Source organism: Buteo buteo, chromosome 3 (assembly GCF_964188355.1).
Source record: "Buteo buteo chromosome 3, bButBut1.hap1.1, whole genome shotgun sequence".
NCBI lineage: Eukaryota > Metazoa > Chordata > Aves > Accipitriformes > Accipitridae > Buteo > Buteo buteo.
The window spans coordinates 58,116,518-58,136,978 of NC_134173.1; the positions used below are offsets into that span (position 1 = coordinate 58,116,518).

Sequence of the window (20,461 nt, forward strand, 5' to 3'; positions counted from 1 at the left end):
GACTGATTGCCAAATGACTGACATCAACATTTTCATGTCGGAAAGCATGTACAAACCTCATTTCTCACAAAATAAAATAGGGGGTTTGTGTTAGTGCCTAGTGCACTTTTGCCTTGGTAGCACTAGAAATTTGGCAAGATGAATTGCAAGAGGCCCATATCCTGTACACCATGCATGTGAACTGGCCAAGACCTAAGGAAGCTTGCACAGCATCTGCTGGCATTTTGCCTGGATTAGTTTTTTGCATTTTTTTCACAAGCAATGAATTTGCATTTATTTTCACAAGCAATGAATCTGTCCCAGAAGAAATGATAGGTCACTACCACTTGCTGTGTTTTTATCTTTTTTTTCTCCTTTGCAATACTTTTATATATAATTCTGTGTTCAGACCTTGGAAATACTCTTTCCTCATTGCGTCCTTTTCTCTTTGACCAAAACTGATCCCAGTTCTGTCTTCCCTACACCACCAGTTCTTTTAGGATGCAGCTCAAGCAGCTCTCTGCCTGCTCTCGTTTGGGACTTCGGGATCTAGCTACAAGACCAGGTTGTGCCTTTATTTACAGCACCAGATTAGCATAATGTGTGATTAAGCGTTGCATCATAAATGCAGACATATTCTGTCAGGCATTTCTTTAGCTGCTGAAGGTGTTTTTGTGTGTAATACCGACATGAAGGCATCTCCACTTGTGCCACAGTTTCACTATCACTTTGAACTAACATACAGTAACACTGAAAACAGAGAGGCTGGCCTGCAGCTTCCCCTCTCCCTTTCCTTTCTTCCAGCCACTTCTACTCTTCTGTTGCTTTGCAACTTGTGCTTCCACAGGTGCTTACACACAACTCAACCAGGTCTGGAGATCTAACTGGGGGTAATATTAGCGCCTCAAAAAAATAAGTATGTTTAGTTAGTTTTGACTAAACTAAAAGATACTTTTAAATGGATCAGCTTTACTGCACAGTTCGTTCACCTGCCAAATGAATGCCTGTGCTCACACTGGTAGCACGGGAACAGGCACAAGCAATTAAGAGCAGGTAGGACCAGCTCCTTCTTTTGGAGGGGCAGTTTTAAGTGATTGGCTTACAGAGATACGCTTTCTGTGCTGATACCACAGGCCAGAAAATAAACCCAGGATTGATCCTTGTTGCACATTCGGAGATCAAATACAAAGTTATTACCCGCCCTCAGCGAAATCCTGGTTGTTTCTAGACATTAAGGACATAAAAGCAGTATGATCAAGTTTCTGTAAAGGTGTTCAAGATCAAAAGAAGTGTAAAAAATTATTATAAATATTGTAGAACATATTTATATTTAGTTTAGTTCTACGGCAAAAGGGACACACACTGCTTATGTATGTAGTGTTAACGTTGCTCCTACCAATTAAAAAGTTGAGGAAAGCTGCGAAGCTTTTCAGATGGAAATGTGGGCTATAATCTTAAGTCCCAATATATTACATTTTATAAATGACACAGGATTGGGCCTGGTCAGTTTTCAGACTGGAGATCTTTTGTCAAAAATCTTGCTGTCATAGGTGTGGCACAACTAAGTAGAAACAGCATCTTAAAGCTCATAATAGTATTGCTGGATGTTTGTGTTGAAGATGCCTACTGAAGTAGTATAACTCTGACTATATTCTTCACAATGTAATAATAATGCAATAATAATGCTTTTATTACCTCAGTGTCTTGAAATTTTATCAGTAGTCAACGTCACATATCTTAAAGAGTAGTATTACCTTTTATGAGCACAGATACCTAAATCTTGTTTTTATAGTTAAGACAGTTCAGTTGAAGAATTTGTTCTTCCTAAGTAAAAACATTGCTAAATGGATACTTTTGAGTGCAGGCAAGGATTTTCAATACTATGAAAATTGCATTGCAGTAATAGGTGATCATTTTATACTTCAGTTAGACTATGACCTCACCTGGAGTACTGCGTTCAGCTCTGGGGCCCCCAGCATTAGAAAGACATGGACCTGTTGGAGTGAGTCCAGAGGAGGGCCATGAAGATGGTCAGAGGGCTGGAGAACCTCTCCTATTGAAGACAGGCTGAGAGAGTTGGGGTTGTTCAGCCTGGAGGAGGCTCCGGGGAGACCTTATAGCAGCCTTCCAGTACCTAAAGGGGGTCTACAGGGAAGATGGGGAGGGACTCTTTATCAGGGAGTATAGGGATAGGAGAAGGGGTAATGACTTTAAACTGAAAGAGGGTAGATTTTGATTAGATATAAGGAAGAAGTTCTTCCATTGTGAGGGTGGTGAGGCACTGGAACAGGTTGCCCAGAGAGGTTGTGGATGCCCCATCCTGGGAAGTGTTGGCCAGGAAGGAAGGCCAGGCCCCCAGGCCATGAGGCTTTGAGCATCCTGGTCTAGTGGAAGGTGTCCCTGCCCATGGCAGGGGGGTTGGAACTAGATGGTCTTTAAGGTCCCTTCCAATCCAAACCATTCTATGATTCTATGATTTGTGAACAAAGCAGATGAAAGCTGCTAAAATACAAATTCATAGTTATCAAAACATTTACCTTTATAAAAATGTTGGCTGAATCTGAATCTGCAACCTCTATCACTGCAGTATAATGATAAATGCTGTATAATATGAGCTTGAAAGAGAAAAAAAAAAGAGCTGTTTCAAACGACAAAGGAAATACATGCAATAAGTACAGTAACAGAGGTACATATGTGGCTAGAGTACTGGTGGACAAGCCAGCTCAAAGTTTCAAAAGTGCTGAGCACCACAGTTGTAAACTCATGCCTGGTGCAAAGACATAGTTAAATTTGCCTAAAATACAATCAACAGGGCAAAAGAGCAACCATAACTTCTTCACAGCGGAAACACTGTAATGAGATGAAAACTAATTACAGTGTTTAGGGCAAGACAGATCTGGTAGGCAGAATAGTTTACATACTAAACATCTAGTGGTACTTAGACCATGAAGTGACTCTGCAGTTCCTGATTTATTCATTAGTCCTGGAACAGACAGATTACACACACATTTCTACTGGCAGGTTTTGGGGGGAGGGAGGGAGAGCTAATTCTGATGAAAATTTCTAGTTCTGTTTCAGTGAAAAGGTTTTATTTGAAAAAAGTCTTGAACATCATTAGCTCCTGAGCAGGAACTGATTTAAGTAATAGAAAGGTTGATTTGAGAGTACTGTTTACATCAAGTAACCCTCAGAAATCAGCACTCCAAAATGCTGACGTTAAACTCTGATTTAATTGAGCAGCTGCTACAAGTGAATAGGAGTTGAGATGGCTCAGCACTTTGTTCCTCTGTTCTGCATGTACACAATAGATTTGGCTCAACAAGAGCATTTTTTATTAAACAATGCTTTCATTTGCAGCAAGATGCAGCGTATAATTGCATCATACTCTGATTAGAATATATGGACATTATCTTACAGTTCTGCGTTCTTAACGTCTATGGGACAGGTAGTAAGTATAATGATATGGCTGTTCTTCCAGCCTCAATACGCGCAGAACGCACATCGTAAGGCACATCTTAATCATGAGATTCAATGCCTTAGATGTTTCTTTCTCTGCTAAAATGCTGGATCATGTTCTAACTGGTTTTATTTCTTCAAACCTTAAAAGTTCCAAGAATGGCGAGGACAAAGAATGTGAGCGTACAAATGAACACCAGAAGCCAATCGTCTTTTTCAAAGAGAAAGAAACATTTGGATACCTAGTAAGTTCTGCTGGAAGACAAGCGACGTTGCGAGTTCAAAGGCTGAGCCAGTTATCAAAGCTGGCTAACGCACAGAGGAGGGCAGGGTGACGTGGCTGGGCTAGCGCAACAAGGACAGTGGCGTCCCAGATGGCAGGCCAGTCTGAGTGTGAGGGATCAGAAGCGGAACAGCAAAACCACACAGCTGGTCTTGTTTTACAGTTCCAGTGGTAAAACATCTTAATATCCACAAATATGAGAAGATTTAAGAGATTGCCTTGATTCGTGGTTTTCATGCTGCTTAGTAAAGGGAAGCAGCGATGCGAAGCTAGAACTTAACAGAAAGCCTGGCAGCACGTCACCGCAAAGCGACGAGCTTTCACAAAACGCAACTAAAACCCCAAACCGCGGAGAAGTTCGTAAAGGCGTACAGGTGGCCATGGGTCTGCCCGCGACTAAAGGGGAGCCGTGTCCCAAGCGCCCAGGTTACAGAGGCAGTAAGGAGACCCGGGCGTCCACCGCTCCCGTGGGTGGCCGTCACGACGCCCCCCTCATGGCCTCCAGCCCCAAAAGCCCTCTCGGCCAGCGGACAGGACGCCTTCTTCCAGCGGTTTGGGCGGCCTGCCTCCCCCCTCCGCCGTCCCGTGGAAGAACAAGGAGCCTCCGCAGGATGCGGGGCGCTGAGGCAGCTGCGGGCGGCGGGAGCCGCTGAGGAGAGGCTGCCCCTCCGCCGGAGGGCGGTCGCGGCCTAGGCGGCCCGCGTCCGCCGAACCCGGCCCCGCGCGGCGCCCCGCGGGCCTGCCCCGGCCCCCGGCGCGCCCGGGCGTGGGCGTGGGGTCGGCCGCGGACCCCCGCGGCCTCGGCTGTGCCGGCCGGCTTCTCTCACGGCCCGCGGGTCGCGCCCGTCCGCGCCCAGCCCCGGCGGCGGCGCCGCGGCCCCTTTAAATGGAGGCGGGGCCGAGCCCCAAAGTTTGCACAAGTTGTGGAGCGGGGCCGGCGGCCGCGCCGAGCTCCCTGTCCGGCCCGGCCATGGCGCCCCCCGCCCGTTAGGAGCCTTCCCCCCCGTTCCGCCGCCATGGACTACCTCACCACCTTCACCGGCAAGGGCGGCCGCCTCCTGCGCGGCACCGCCAGCCGCCTCTGGGGGGCCGTGCCCGGCGGCCTCCGCCAGGTCCGCTTCCCGGACAGCCGGAGCCGCGGGGCACCGGGCCCCGCCAAACCGGCGCCAGGTACCGGCGGGGAAGGGCGCGGGGGGGGCGAGGGGGGTGGCAGCTCTCGGTCAGGGGCCTCTCCGGACACCGGGTTCGGCTTCTCGCCCCCTCTGAGCCTCCCCGGCGGGGAGCGAGCTGCGGGGGAAGCCGGAGCGTGCGGGAGCAGGAGGGGGCGAGGGTCCCTTCCCCAGCCGGGGGCGGCCCGCGGCTCCCCCGCCGTGCCCCGGGCTCGCAGCCTCGCCCTGCCGTGTCCCGGAGACCTGCGGCCGGCTGCTCTGCCCGGGCGGCTGGGAGCGGCCGCCGAGGGAGGAGGCGGCGGGGGAAGAGGGCGAAGGGAGGGCGGGGGGGCCGGCAGGCGGGCCAGGGCCTGCCCCGCCGCCGTGCCGTGGCGTGGCGGGGCGGCTGCCCTGCCGCCGGCGCCTGCATGAGGGGAGGCTGCGTCCCGAAGGGGTTGCACCAGAGGACAGGTCCAATAACAACAACAAACCAAACCAGCAGCTTTGCTCTTGATGCTCGTCTTCCTGATTTCAGTGAGAGTACTACTGCACGGACTTTCATTACCCACCCCTCCCACACACAGGCACGATTTCCTGGTACTTTTACTGACCAGGGCGAGGGAAAGCGACCGGAGCAGGAGCTCCCTGATTTGAGATCTCCTTGGTGTACAAGGTGGTTTCTGTCTCTCACGTGCTCCTGAAGAACAGGCAGCAGTACTTTGGAAGTAGGTCTGGTGATGGCAAGGGCAGAAGTAGTACCTCTGCCTTTCAGTGGTCGGACAGCAGGCAGTAAGTGACTCTTTTTGTCCTGTCCCTGGGAGGAAGAGGGCCGCTTTTGTCACCCTCTTTCCTTGATAACGTTGTTGGGCTGTACGTATGGGTATTGTAACTTGCTCATCTGAAGCGAGTACTCAGATTGGCGAGAAACGCCTGGAAAACTGGAGGGGTGGACAGTGAATGTACGCAGACTGTGGATGCAGAAGAGCACTGGGCAATAAGGACTCTAGGAGCAATCAATGCTATTGATTGGCAATTAAAAAACCATGATGTAACTAGTAAAAGCAGCGTGGTCTAAGGACTGCTTGGAAAGAAGACGACATATGAATTAAGTTTATGAAAATGCTTTCTAATAAATCTGAAGAGCAGCTTCCTGTTTCAAGAAGCTCTGTGCTAAGTGGATGATTGCATTTTTGTTGTTGTCCGTAGGTAAGGCTGAAGTCAGGTCTCTAGTGAAAGGTAATATTAAAGACCATTACGTTTCTTTGTTACTTTAGGTTATTTTGGAAGAGTAAAATAGTTGATTTTTATCAAGAGAAACAAGATCTGGTACTTACTGTAGTAGGCAAGGCAATAGGAATGCCCATGCCGTCTGTCAGATGTAGATAATGTCTCCTTGTGTGCCTTGGATCACACTTCTTGCACAGAACGGATAATAGGCAATGAGCAATATTTACAGTGCCACTCTTTCTCTCTTTATTCTGTGTACCCCAAGACATACAGGGAGAGAAAGAGACAGCAACTAGTATTTCAGCAGTGAGATGAAGTATCTTGAATAAGGCTTCTACAAAGTATTAAAGGCTTGTTGATAAAGATTACTTACACACTTTTGCAGAAGCAAAATGGCAGTAAAACTCTTCAGCTTTTTCTGGTCTTCTGATCAGTTACAAGGCCATGTGTTCAGCTTTTTGTCTAAAGCATCTCCTGTGATACGTGTGATTTCTTGGAGGGAGAAGCTCTCTATGACTATTTTTCCCCTCTTGCTCAGGGATAAAGGATTAACTTAGACTGCATTATAATGTTTTGTTTTTTCCCTAGCTTTGAGCAGGAAGTGATTTCCTCAGATACTTCCATAACGTAATACTTAAAATTTGTGTTAATGAAAAGTGACTGCAGTTCAGGAATGCGGGGTGGGTTTCTGTGTACATAGAATTTTTGACAGAACCGTACTTTGAGTTTTTCCTAACATAGGCAGAGCACACTGTGTGAGGCAGTTAGATCCTGACCCTCTCGTGCTGCCATCTTCTTCACAGGGTTTCTGTCAGTTACGGGCAGAAACAAATTCTTGTGACACTAGAATTCTTCTTCTGGCAAGCATTTTGCTGGCTTTCACAAACCTCCTGTGCCCTGGTAATGGGTGCTGTGGAAGCTGTAACAATGATTGCAATACTTCAGTTGAGATCCAACACTGTTAATTAGAGATGGGTCCCCTGACATTAACTTAAACCTTAATGGCAAATTCTAACTACTCCAAATGTTCAATCTCTGTATGTGGTGTTCTGGATCCAGGCCTACCTATTATTCTATCTTTTTTCCCACTTAGGACTTTCAGAAGGATCTGTTCAGTGTTCATTTTCCTTGCATGGTTCAGTTGTGACTATGCATTACTTCTTAAAAGAATAGTTCTTCATAAATACCTTAAAACTCTGTTTCACGTGTCTACAAGAAACCCTGAACTTTTTTTTTCTTAATTATTTTTAATTTCACATCTACAGTAAAGTATTTCAATTTTATTTGTGTAATATTAGTAAATTTACATTTACTGTTTTCTCACTTGTCTTCCTAAGCAGTTCAGCAGCTGCTCTATAAGATTTCCAAGTTCAGGGAGGCAAGTCTGTTCAAGTGCTGTACCTACCTTAAATCACTGTTCTGAGCTTGTGTACTTTGGGTACATACAGAACAGTTTATAGTAATTCTTAGCAGGTTGAAAGGAGACACTGGGAGGCTGAGTAGTGCCATAGGAGGCTGTAAACCTGTTTAACTAGTTAACATTGTTTGTGTCAGCAGCCAAGTCAGTGACATAACTTTAGAAAGGCATTTTGTCTTTTAATGATTGTGGTGGAGGATAAAAATGCAAGGAGAACCAGAAATTCTAGAGAAAGCATCTGGCTTTAGTAAAGGCACTAACAATAACTTCAGAGTGTAAAATTCCTTTAAAAAAATAAAAGGCCTGTGGGCTTTGAAATACAACTTCAAAAGATAGTCTATTGATAATTTCTAGGAAGGGCTAGTGTGTGTGTATTCAAGGCCTGGATTTACCTAGAGACTTTAGCTTGGACAGAACATAGCTTTCTCGTTTATTGGTATATATTGTGTTGAAGTTGCATGTGTGTGTTTATTTGCTTTAAGATGCAACTCAAGGCTTTAGGGAATGTGTGATTAAGGATTATCTTTACTGCAGAATTAACTTGAACGTTCAGTTTAATTTGAGTCTCATCTATGCAAACCTCTCACTTAAATGAGCCAACAGCATGTCTCATAGTTTAGTATGCTCTTTGCTTTGTCTGCTGTGTAAGGGGGAGTGTGGCTGGCAGTGAGGGACATGGTTACGCTTCTTTTCTGTGACACTGGTGAGGCCATACTTTGAATATGCTTTTTGGTTTGGTGTACCGCTGTTAAAGAAGGCTGCTGAGAAACTGTAGAGGGTCCAGCCAGTATGCTGAGGGGCGTAGGGCACATGACCTTTGAGGAGGGATTGAGGGAGCTAGGCTTTAGTCTTGCAAAGAGGAGACCAAGGCAGCTTAGAGGCAATCTAACTGACCTACATCTGCCTAAAGGGGCACACGCTTCTCAGTAGTAAGAGATGATAAAAGAAGGGGCAGCAGCCACTAGTTTTAGCTTGGGAGGTTTCAAAATGGACAATAGAAAAAACTTCACAAGGAGAGTGGTTCATCACTGGGACAGATTACAGTTTTAAGCTGACTTAATTTGATATTGACAATGTTTCTGCTTCAAACTGGAGGCTGGAGTAGATGTACTCAAGAGGTTTCTTCCAAATAACACTTTCATTCTGTGAGGTTATACTTCTGTACCTGGATTCTCATGCTTCTTCCCTCCTGGACGTTTTCACTTCACTTCTGTTTGCAGTCACTTCATGGAGGGAGGAGATACACTGCACAGGCAGTCTTGACTTCCTGCAGTTAAAGAAATGAGAATCAGTGATTCAGAACTTCTTGCTCAGAGAATCCTCTTAACCAGTCTGTCAGGCAAATTGTTCTAGCTGCCTTCTATTAAAGGATTTTTTTGTTGTTGTTGTTTTTCTCCCTCAGGCTCGACTTGATTGTTCAGTTCTGAACCATGTGGCCTGTGGGTTTATTTACATTTTTTTCTTAATCAGCTTTTGAGTCTTGATTGGTGAGATAACCATACATGGTATATCCAGTAAGCCATGTGGCCTGTCAGTCCTCTGTACTATAGTGAAGGTAGCAGCAGCCCATTAGAAAGATAAATGTGCAGGGCCAAGTTATAGTACATTTGTCAAGTCTTGCTGTAAAAGTTAGTATCTTCCTTTCTAAAAATCTGTCTCAGAATAAAGCACACGTAAGAATAAAGTAGGTTATTTCTTCACTTCATCCTTATTCAGTACTTTGGTTTTAAGAAATTAACTTTAACAGGTGTATGATCAAGTATGAGAGAGGCTTCAAAGGGGGGAGACACAATTCTGCAAGTTTTCTTGTACACACTGTTCTGGATGAAGCACATGTGAAATGTACCAGCACCCTTTACAAATGCTTCACTTCCATGTCTGAAAATACTTCAGTTGGTACAGGCATAAGAAGCAAATGTGATCTTGGAATGTATCAGGCTGGTGACTCAGTCATCTTGTGATATGTTAATGTATGCACAATCTCTTCTTCCGACTTATGCGCTACTAGTATATAGAAGTTCTTTACTATTCCCTCAGTGTATGTGATGTTAAATGATCTTTTACTTCATGTTATGCTTTGTACTACTACATCTTGCCCTGCTTTTCTTTCTCCAAGCTTTGGGGCTACAGAATTCACTGTGTGTCATTTTGCCCAGCCTTTACTGTTGATTGTGCTGTGAGTTTGTTTGCTGATGTGAAACTGAATTGTTTTGAAAACTAGTCCATTGGGAACTCATTGATACACCCCTCCATTCTGCTAGTTTCTATTTCACTCTCCCCTTTAGTGAATTTTTGACATAGTTTACAATTCTTACTCCATTTTTTACTGTTCAGTAGGATTCCCACATGTATCAGATGTTTTACTGAAGTTCAGTGTGTATCTGTTTCAGTTGTCTGCTAGATTAATTTTTAATCTAAGTACAGTTTATTGAAGTAATCTGGTATCCTTTGACTGTATTACGTGTTTGTTTTAATGCATGCTCATGGCTGCCATTCCACTTACTACATGTATCAATAATACCGTTCTGTTCATCACTAAGTAACGCACCTTGCTGTGTTGTATGTGTGGATCTCCTTCTGGCTTGGTTTGGAGGTGGCCTTATACATCTGCTTTGCCTGCCAGAAAAATGTGGGAGGAAACAGAGGTAACTAGAATTGCAGTCAAGACCATTTAGCCCTGCTTAAAGTAGGGAAGACTGACTTCAGGCTAGGTTTCTCAGTGCTTCATCCAGATGGACCTTGAAAATGTCCAGGGATGGAAACCGCACAACTGCTCTGTGCAATCAGATTTTTACCTTGTATCCAGTCAGAAGCTCTGCTGTTTGTCCATTATGTCTGTTGTCTTTTGTTCTCCCACTGTACATCACTGAATAGCCCGGCTCTGTCATCTTGACACCTGGGGGGAAGCTATCTAGAAGGTACAGGATGCTGCTGTTACAGTCCCTCAAAACCATCTCTTCTTTAGGCTGGAGAACCTCTGTTCTCTTAGCCTCTTCTCACAGCCCCTGACCACCTTGGTGGCCCATCACTGAAATAGTTTTCATTTATCAGTGTCTGTCTTATATTAAAAGAGACTGGAGGGGTGGGGGACAGGAACACTGGAGCCAGTATTCCAAAAGCAGTCTGAGTGCCAAGTTAAGGAGACTAGTTGCTTCTCTCTGGCACTTTCAGTCTGCTGGCTATGCTCCTATTAATACAGCTGTGGATGCTGTTGGCTGTCCTTGTTCCCAGGGCACACGGCTGGCTCATGTTCAGCTTGCTGCCTACCAAGACCCCCAGGCTTTTTTCAGCAGAGCTGGTCCCTGGCCAGGCAGTGCTAGCCTGTACAACACAGGGGAGTCTTCCTTCCCGTGCAGAGGACTGTTGTCGTGTTGAATTTCATAAGGTTACTGTCAGCTTGTTCCTCCAGCCTGTCCAGGTCCCCCTGAATGGCAACCCTGCCCTCAAGTATGTTGACTGGTCCCCCCAGTTTGATGTCATCAGCAAACCTAATGCAACAGACTTGTACAGTAAGATGTTTACTGAAGTATTTGGTATAATTTCACATACACAGTAGGTCTCTGTGTGTGTTAGCGGAGCAGTTGTAGTGCACAAGTCTGCTCTATTATTAGGATAACCTGACTGACTTTGAACTTAGAAAATCTAGGTACCATTGGCTTAAGTGTGATAAGGCAAAGTGTAAATTCTTAAAGATGTCTAAGGATAGCTTGATATTGCTGCTTGATGGTCAAACTGCTTGTGTGGTATTGTGTACACTTGAAGATATATGACTAAATGGGCTTAAATACCTGAAAGAGGTGGACAATGATTATTAATTGGAAAAGTTGACTTCCTTTGCTGTCTCAGTAGAGCAGCCATGATTTTTGCAAGTTTTCATTAATATATGAATTTGGTCTGCAGAGAGGTTGTACAGGAGGTAGAGATTGCACTTAGGTAATCTCTAATGTATTAAACTGTATACATACATGTTTCAGATGGAACTGGGAAGGAAGCTTACTGTTGTGAACACGTGCTGTGGCATAAAATTTGGTGAAGCATTTCTGTTTACCCTGAATGTGAAATGTTATTTTAGAAGAAAGCCTGTGTGATGCACACATAATCAGGAGTGTCACGCATGGAGCTGGCTTTATGTCTCCTAGTCATTTGGAGAAGTGGCCTGCCTTAACGTTGTTTCTATTGAATTTTTTTTCATTCTGAAAGCATGCATTTAATTATTTCTGCCTACCTGCTATGCAGCTGACTGGATGGCAGAAAAGAGAGTCATGTGTTAGGGGGAAACAAAATGAACTTGGAGTAGTGCTGAATCTATGTTGCAGGAAAAAGTTGTTTTGATGCGGTGTTAACGCTGCATCAGCACTTCAAAGGTCTTGGATGCATTTAGTTTGGGGGTTTGCTTAAGAAAAATGTGAACAAAAGAATCATGTGGAGAGCAGTGATAAGGATCAAGGGTTTTGAGAGCATGACTTACTCGGAAAGACTGAATCACAGAATAAGTAGTTGTTTAGCGAGAGGAGGCTAAAGGGGGCATTGTTTATGACACTGCCTTGGTCTGAAAACTACCATTTTGGCTAGAAAACTAGAGGCTACTAGCATCTTGTAGGCTATTAGTGCCTCTTTGTTTCTGGTTCCTAAGACATTGGAAGATAATGGAAAATAATATTCCGGTAATTAGCGTAAGCATATCCAACTGCAGGAGGGGGAGAAGGGTCAATGAGGCAGTTGCTCTACTGAGATGTAGCCCCTGCTATTAGGAAACCCAAGTCACCAAGCCTTATGGAATACAAAGATTTCCTACTTTAATCTTTTTTGTTTCTTTATGTGAATAGATTATAAAGATCTAATTGTTATTGAGCAGAACTAATCTAATAAAGATGTAATATCTATGCTTTCTCAGTTTATCAAATAGTTGTTTCATGTGCTGCTAAATAACAATGTCTCTGAGACTATTTCAAAGAAAGACTACTTTTCTTTCCTTACTTTGTTGTGATTTGGTTTCTAAAAATCTTCGGCCCATATGTGCTGCATGGTTTTTTTAAGATCCTGTGAAAAATTGTGTCCTAGACAAGCATTTAGCAAGGTTGCTGCTTCTGCCTTTTTCTTAAACACATGTAAATCTAATGCATAACTTGCAGTTCTCATTGGGGGGTGGGGGTGGGCAGGGGGATAAATCCTCTTTTTCTCATCATCTTGACCATAATAAGATCAGTTACTAATTGTAAACAATTTGCATTAATTGTTGACTTGTCCAGCTTACTTGCTTTATCTCAGAGGATACTTGTTTGGTTTATCAATTTATTCCTCTGGAAAAAGTGATCTTTATAATTTCTGTCAACATTGAAATGAATAGATCAGTAACTGAGAAACATTGCAAGTTATTTGAGATTTAAGCTTATCATGCAGAAAAATAGTAGTGTAAAGGAAAATTTAGTACATTTTGATCTATGTGGAGCTTGAAGATACTCCTAAGCAGTTCTTAGCATGTACCATTGCATTGTTACTCACTGTACAAATCTTGAGTTCTCTTTATCAGCTCTTATTGCCAAAGTCCAAGGGATGTGCTAGAAACATCAGCAAGCAGGAAACTGAAGGTCTACAATTCAGCTCAGGTGGCATACTAAGAAATGTCAGTCTTGTGTCAATTTGAACTAGCAGCACCACAGGAATATTTTCAGTCAACCAAAATTCAGTGGCACAGGGCCATACAGAAGCAGTTTGTAGAAGCCTCCCTATAAATGTTGGAATTTAACTTCAGTTGTCTTCAAATTGCAGTTAAATAATGACACTGACTATTGCATATTTTAAGGTCAAAGCTGCCTCATTGAAAACTGTATATTCCTAAAACATGATATTCCTGAAAACCCTTTTCCTGTCTTGTATAAATATGTTGGAACAGTAAGTACTTCTCTCTGGTTGTGTTGATGATCATATGTAACCATTCTTATGCTACAGTCATTTAATCTTAAGTTTCTGTATGCATGCATTCAGACTAAATATCAGTCTGGTGTCATTTTGAACACTGCCTTCTGCATCTTTCTAGTTCTAGTCTTTTAAATCCTAGATAGTTTAAATATTTTCTTGTCATTTGTGGATCTGACATGTAATCTTTCACTTCAGTGTTTCAAGCTATTGTGGAGGTCCAGTCCTGTGAAATGGTATGTCAGAATTAAAGCATCAACCCTGATGTTACAAAAGGTCTGGTCTTGTTTGTGTCTAAAACAGCACAGCTAGAGATCTGATAACCTAGCACCACAGATCCCCTTGTTAAACAAGTTACTGTTGACTCTTGAGGTTGTGTGCAGCATGGTCGGTGATGTCAGGTTTCTCTTATAGCTGTGGTCTGTGAACATCAGCCTTTGGTAGTCTCACTTGGGTACTGCTGGCTGATGAGGTAATGGTTGTGGGTAACCTAACAAGATGAGCTTGTGTGCAACAGAGTTATCAGGAAAATAAGTAAAATGAAAGGATGAGACTGATTTTTGTTGGTGCTGAGGTCTTTTCGGACCACTGCATCCTATGCTGGCAGCTGTTTCCCCTTTCACGTGCTTCCTAGAACACAAGGATGGCTGAAAGTTGCACTCACTTTCCTCTCAAAAATAAATAGCCTGCTCGTTCAGTGAGAGATAGTTGGAGGCTTTGCAGTATGCCGTCAGGGAGGTTGAACTCATGTCTCTGCTACTCTGACCTATTTTCACAATCGAAATACCTCCTAGTTTTGTTTCTGAGGTGTTAGGTGAAGCGAATGGGTTCTCTGTGAAGAGACAGCTCAAGCACTGGGGCTGTGGGCAGAGGTGTGGATTTTGATAGCTATGCCCGGTGCTTGGCCAGCTGGGTAGTCGGCGCACACGCAGCTCAGCACTGCCTGCCTCCAGCTCTTCTTGACTCGGGGACTTAGTCACAGCGGGTGATGAAACTCTTGAATCGTGTATCCGCGTAGTGAGGAGGAAATGATGCTATCACAAAGGGAAGGAATGGAAGTGGGCACTGATGGGAAGGGTAGGAATTACTACTGTCTTAGGCACCGAGGGGATGACATTAAAAAAAAAGAAAAAAGATTAAAGACTGCAGATTATAAGCTCCTGGGGAATTTGTCGTAGGAGTTCTCCTGATGTCTGCTTTCTTCCAAGGTGCATCCAACAGGGACCTTCCTTCCACACCCCTACCCGCTGGTTGCTCTTGCTTTCCTGAAGTTACCAGAGTGCTCTGAAGTCTAAAGCAACAGGTCTTTCTGCCCTGAAGAACAAATAACTTTCCTTTTTTATTTCTGGCATGAGGAACAGAAGTGGTTATTTGTGCAAGACTTTATTCTACTGTTCAGTTACTGGAGAGGGAGAAGATAACTTATCTTGACCTCTTGAGTGACACCTGTCTGCAAACTCTTTAGACACTTATACATGAACCAGTAAGAAGCAAAAGGAAACTTAAATTTGGGTTAGGGGGAAAAAAACCACACAAGCAACATTGGGCTGTATACAGTTGAAGTGCATATATACATTTGTAGTATGCGGCATCTTTATCTCTATCTAATAGTGGGGGAGGTGGGGGCAGACAGGGGAAGAAGATGCTTGTTCTGCAATGGGGGTGCTCAGTGTATAGATTATTAAGGCATTTACAGGATCCTGGATGAGATCAGTCTTTCTTCACCTGCATCCTTTGATGTTTGCTTAGGAGTATCTGAACCAGACTGCTGTTGAAAGAAGATGATTAGACTGCTGGCAAAGGTTTGATATGGGCTGAAAAATTTGGAACAGCTACAGTCAAGCAGCTGTTGCAGTTTTTCGGTAGCTTGCTGAGGAGGCACCTGTTGTGTTGCAAGGTCAGGTAGACACTTTGGTAACAAAGTACTTGACCTGGAAGAGGAGACTGTTGGCTACTGTTAAGTCTACACACAAACTTTTAGTGTATTTTAGTCATTACTGAGTTGGCTTAATTTCCCCTAGAGACTTTCGTAGTGTCTTTAAAAACTGTTTATATAATCAGAAATAAAGGTTTATTTTAGGTAACTTTTTAAAAGCTGCAATTAGTAAATAAGGGAAGAAATACCTTTTAATGTATTGAATGAATATAGCTGGGTGCAGAATTACAGTGCCTAGATTTTCAGAATTTCTGGGAAGTTTTTAAAAGTTGGCTTAAGGTCTTGACTGTCATTCATAGCTATAAAAACTTACTATAATTAATACCATCCATAGATAAATTTTTATCTTGTAGGTATGCAAACATTCTTCCTCAGACTTTTTTCAATATATAAAAGAAGTAGAATTAGTCCAATGTTTATTTCTTTATTATATAAAGAATACCCCAGGAGAGTACTATGTTGAATCTGCTAGTCTGCTAGAAATCACTTTATTGTTGTCCTCTGCAGCTTGCCCTATATAGCAAATGTAAGATATTTGCTGAGGTTTATGTTTTTGTTTTGTTGTTATTATTAGTAGTAGTATTTTGTTTCTTATTTTTTGGCACTGCAGAACTTCCTGTGTTAATTGTGTTGTTCCCCCCCCCCCCCCCCCCAATATCTCAATAGTTTCAACTATTCATGTAGAAATTTGGGAGGCGGTATATGAAATTCATGCAAGTATTATCTAGTCTCTTGTCCATTGTTGCAGTCAGGATACTAGTTAAAAATAATAATGCATAAAAGTTGCTGTCAATTTATAGCAAGTTTCCTTACTATGTCAGGTGAGGCTTAAAAAGACATACAGTATGTTTTCTATTCTCAATCTAGCCATGCTAAAATATTTTGAAATAATATATTTTGTAAGGTTTGTTTCTTCTATTCAATTTGGTTTGAAATATTTTACTAAATATATTCAGTTATGGTAACAGAAATTTGAATGTTTCAAAATGGGAGTATAACTAATCCTGTTGTGGCATGAAACTTTAATAAATCTCATTCACGTAAGTATTCTGGGCTCCTTAATAGCAGATATTTAGCTGTTGAAGGTGGAGGTCTTGTGACAGAGACCTAACTTAAGAGATTCATCTAAAAAAAATGCATGTGTGTATATAAATGGATATGTTAAAACCCCACTTTTCTAAAGATGTGGAATTAAATGCTTTCTGTTGTATCATCTAAGTTCACTGTTGCATTGTTTATCACAAATATCAAGCCAATTAATATAAAATAGTAGTTTACTTCAGGTACAAATTGTTGCCTGTTTGGCTTATAAAATGGAGGTCATCAAAATACAATGCCTCAATAGAAAAAACAGTTCTTGACTTGTGTTATTTCTTTATTTAGAATCTTTATTACTTATGTACAGGCTGTATGTGTTTGCTACAGACAGGATAATTGCAAAGTTAAACACTAATGCTCTTTGTTTTATAAAAAAAGCTTTAAATACTCTATACTTATCAGACAATGACAAAAAATCCCAACTGATTAAATCAAACATACAGGAACTCCAGATCATTTCCCCTGTAGATGAAAGCAGACTGGGTATGAGATAAAACCAATTAAACACAGTAGTTCCAGAAACGTTGCTTGCCTGATGGGGTCAGTCTCCTATTTAGTCTTCCTTCATCAACAGCTTCCTGGATAGCAGCAAGTACTTATGCAGTTAGTTGATTCCCAGTTATCAGTCGTTTATATTGGTCAAATTCTTAAAGCATTGCAGAGGAATGAAGTCCTTATTCTAGCAGCTGGTTGTCTGTTCGACAGTCACCGGGAGCAAGCTGTGTAACTGGTGAATTAGATGTCTGCCCACGGGGCTGTAGTCAGCAGCCTGTGACAGTACTGAGAGAGGAAAATGAATTTAACACGCACGTTGCCTCAATTTTTTTCAGACGCTGGCCAGAAGAAGACCCCAGACAAGAAAGATGGGCGACGAATGTCTTTTCAAAAGCCTAAAGGGACTATTGAATATTCTGTAAGTTACTGCTTTATTGTTAGAATGTCATTGCATAGCAAGTGCAGACTTAAAGTTTCATTACAAAATATAAGCAAAACAGTAATGTGCATTACCTTTAATCTTAGAATTCTGTGTATCTGATAGCTGATTTTGACAGGATTTAAATTGGGAATTAGCTAGTAGTACTTCAGTAATGCTTTTTTTTTTCCTTCAAAAAACTAAGCTAATCAATCTGTTGACTGGTTTACTTTTAGATAACTAGTTAGAAATAGTAAATAACATTAATTATAAAATCATGTGCAAGTTCCCTGCTTTCAGCATTATTAATAAACTGTTGACATGAGGAGAAATAACAGAATAAAGTTGGGGAGGGAAAAGCTATATCTTGATACTGACCTTCTGGTGTTCTAATAATTTTCATAGATTACCTTTTACTGTACTGATCTGTTTCTGCAGCAGTATCTGAAAATGGAGCCTTTCTCTGCCTGTTCTGTTCTTGAAATGACCCTCAAACTGTGCTGCAGTCAGCTTTTCACATTTGTGGTTACTAAGGGAAACTGAAGTGAGAAGTATCTGTCTTGTGTTATATACTGGAAATATAATTAAGCCTATAAATAATGCTTATAGGGTTGACATTAAAATAGTGAAAGTCTGTCACAGTTATGTTTGAATGCTTTTGAAGTCGGACATGATAAAATAAAAATGAGAACTTTATAAAAAGTCTTTACTTGACCTCTTGGTGTTCTCTTATTCCAAGAATAAGAGATACAAGGAGACTTAACTCTTAATGTTACATTAAGCCAAGCTGTGTTATGGCTTAACTACTGAGAAGGCTGTGATAGTCATTTGGACAGAGGCAGAGGATGTATGTATTGGAGCAAGAAGCACTTCATTAGTGTGGCTTATATTGAGAATTTGAATATAATTCTAGCCTATACGAAACACTTCCTTCAAGCTGAAATTCAAATAAGAAATTTCTGCTGCTTAGGTTCTAGCAGCTGAAGAAGAGTAAAGTAAATGTGACTGTTGTTTCTATTACATTAACCCCATTTTGTCTGAAATAATTGGAAAAAATGCTCAGGTGTCGCTCTGTAGAACTGGGGCTCCAGTCAGTAAATCCCTTAACTTGTCTCTTGCTACCATGTGCATGCATTTACCTTGGAATGTAAGGTTCCAGGCAAAGCTAAAGCACCAAGCTTTCCTTTTTAAAAATAGTATGTTTGTGTCAAGTTGTCATGTACTTCTGCAGGTTTTTATGTTCCAGTAGCTGGGGGTTTATTTGCAAAAATAACTTTCTTAATAGGTACTGAAGCATGCATCACTTCCTCATGAGTCAAAAAGACAATTCACAAGAATCAAGGACTTTTTGTCTTGAACTTAGTCCAGCTTCTAAAGGAGCCTGTTGCATCTATGGAACATGGTGCATTTCAGCTTCACAGATGCCATATTGTGTCTGGTCTTGCTCTATATTTCACTCGTGAGGTATTTAAGTAGCATTGAGTTTTCAGAGCTTTTGGTTATGTGTTGTGCACATATGTTTTAATAAAATACACAGACCTGACCTTTAGGAACTGAGCTTGTGTTCTATGTGCATAAGAGAGGTCTGGTAACTATTGTGATAACTTGCTACTGTTACTATTTATGATGTTATTCCACTTGGAGAGATGAACTTATGTCTGGTTTCTGCCTTCATCCTGCTACCTCTCAAAGCAACAGCACACACACACACATATGTACCCACACACGTATTTATACGTCTGCATGTGTTGCTGCTTTGAGAATTAGTAGAAGGATGAAGGCAGAAACCAGACTTCCCCCCCAGTATTGTTGAAAAGTTTGTGGGTTTTTTTGCTTTGTTTTTTGAATAATAATTTAATGTGTTAATTTTTCCAGTTTTAAGGGGGAAGGGCTTATTTGTGTTCCTGAAGTTTGGAGTGAGATGGAATCTCACTGATGCAAACTATGGGTTTTTAAGGTGAAATATACTTCCCACCAGAATTTAAAAAAAAAATATTTGGGGGGACAAACAATAAAATATATTTTCTCTTTAAAGCTAAAGCCAAAAGGCAGTTAATGTTAAAGATTTTAATCTAAAATTCCCAAAGCATGAAAACTTGGAACTACTGTTCTATATGTAGCACCAAAGAGAAGATATCAACAGATGTGGTACTAAGTAAATGAAGCAAGTCCTAAACTTCCTCTGAAGGATACATAAAATTCAGGTTTAATTTTGCTGTTACTGCTTAGACAGTGAACAATTTTTTTTATTTTTTCAAGTTAGTATAGTTTCTCCTTTTCTGAATGTCAGTCAATGGATTAGATGCAAATTGATATTATCTGTTGTTTCAGAATTCACAGTTGGTGCTCCAAGCCAATTGTTTTCCCTTTCTGCACACAGCTGATGGATGTGAACAGGCTCTAAGGATCCACAGAGCAAATAGTTTAGGTGAATTATTGTTACTAGCTAGAACTTTCTTTAGTGCTTTTTATGTTGTGAAAATAGCATTTTACATTGCTTATTTGACATAACTTCGTTATATTAACATTGCATTTGAAGTCTTTTGTGTTACACACATGCTGTACAAACAGAATCAGTGTCTGCCTACAGGTGTTAGAGGAGACAACTACAGATAAAGGAGCATAAGCAGACAGCGTTGGCTGCTGACCACCAATGATAACAGCATGCTAGCAGTTGCATGACTTCAACAAAAGCCTTCTAACCCCTCTTCCTTTTGAGGAGAAACAGGAAATAATTGTGGCTATGTATAGATAATTTTTTCTCAAGTGCTATAGACTATACAGGAAAAGCACTTTTTGCTTAAAAAAAAATTTACAAGTGAGCAATGGAGGCAGATGGTATGGTTTATCAGTGTTGGAGGCTCCAATGTAAGACTTCTCTTTCCCGGCCCCACTCCCTACCCTTTAACTCTCCCAGGATTGAAGGCTGTGCTCTTCTCCTGAAATAGCAGATAAGCACCTAATACACAGACTATGATGTCCAGATCATGAGAAGAGCCTGATATCAATTAATGAAGGTCACAGAAGCCTATAGTAGACCAGAGTCTTAAGACTGAGTTTTAAGCCAAAGTCCTCAGTTTTGAACTAC

General features: G+C 41.9%; 1 protein-coding gene across 9 annotated transcripts in view; it reads left to right on the forward strand.

Moving 5' to 3' along the window:
* Positions 1-20,461, forward strand: part of OXR1 (oxidation resistance 1) — a 299,313-nt gene that overhangs the window by 205,831 nt on the left and 73,021 nt on the right. For 6 of the 9 annotated variants that reach the window (XM_075023813.1, XM_075023806.1, XM_075023807.1 and 3 more), the window contains one exon: positions 17,291-17,373. In XM_075023813.1, the coding sequence (XP_074879914.1) occupies positions 17,291-17,373 (83 nt within the window). Of the gene's footprint in view, positions 1-4,634; positions 4,889-17,290; positions 17,374-20,461 lie in introns of those variants that run through there. The other 3 variants (XM_075023811.1, XM_075023816.1, XM_075023805.1) reach the window with 2 other exon arrangements.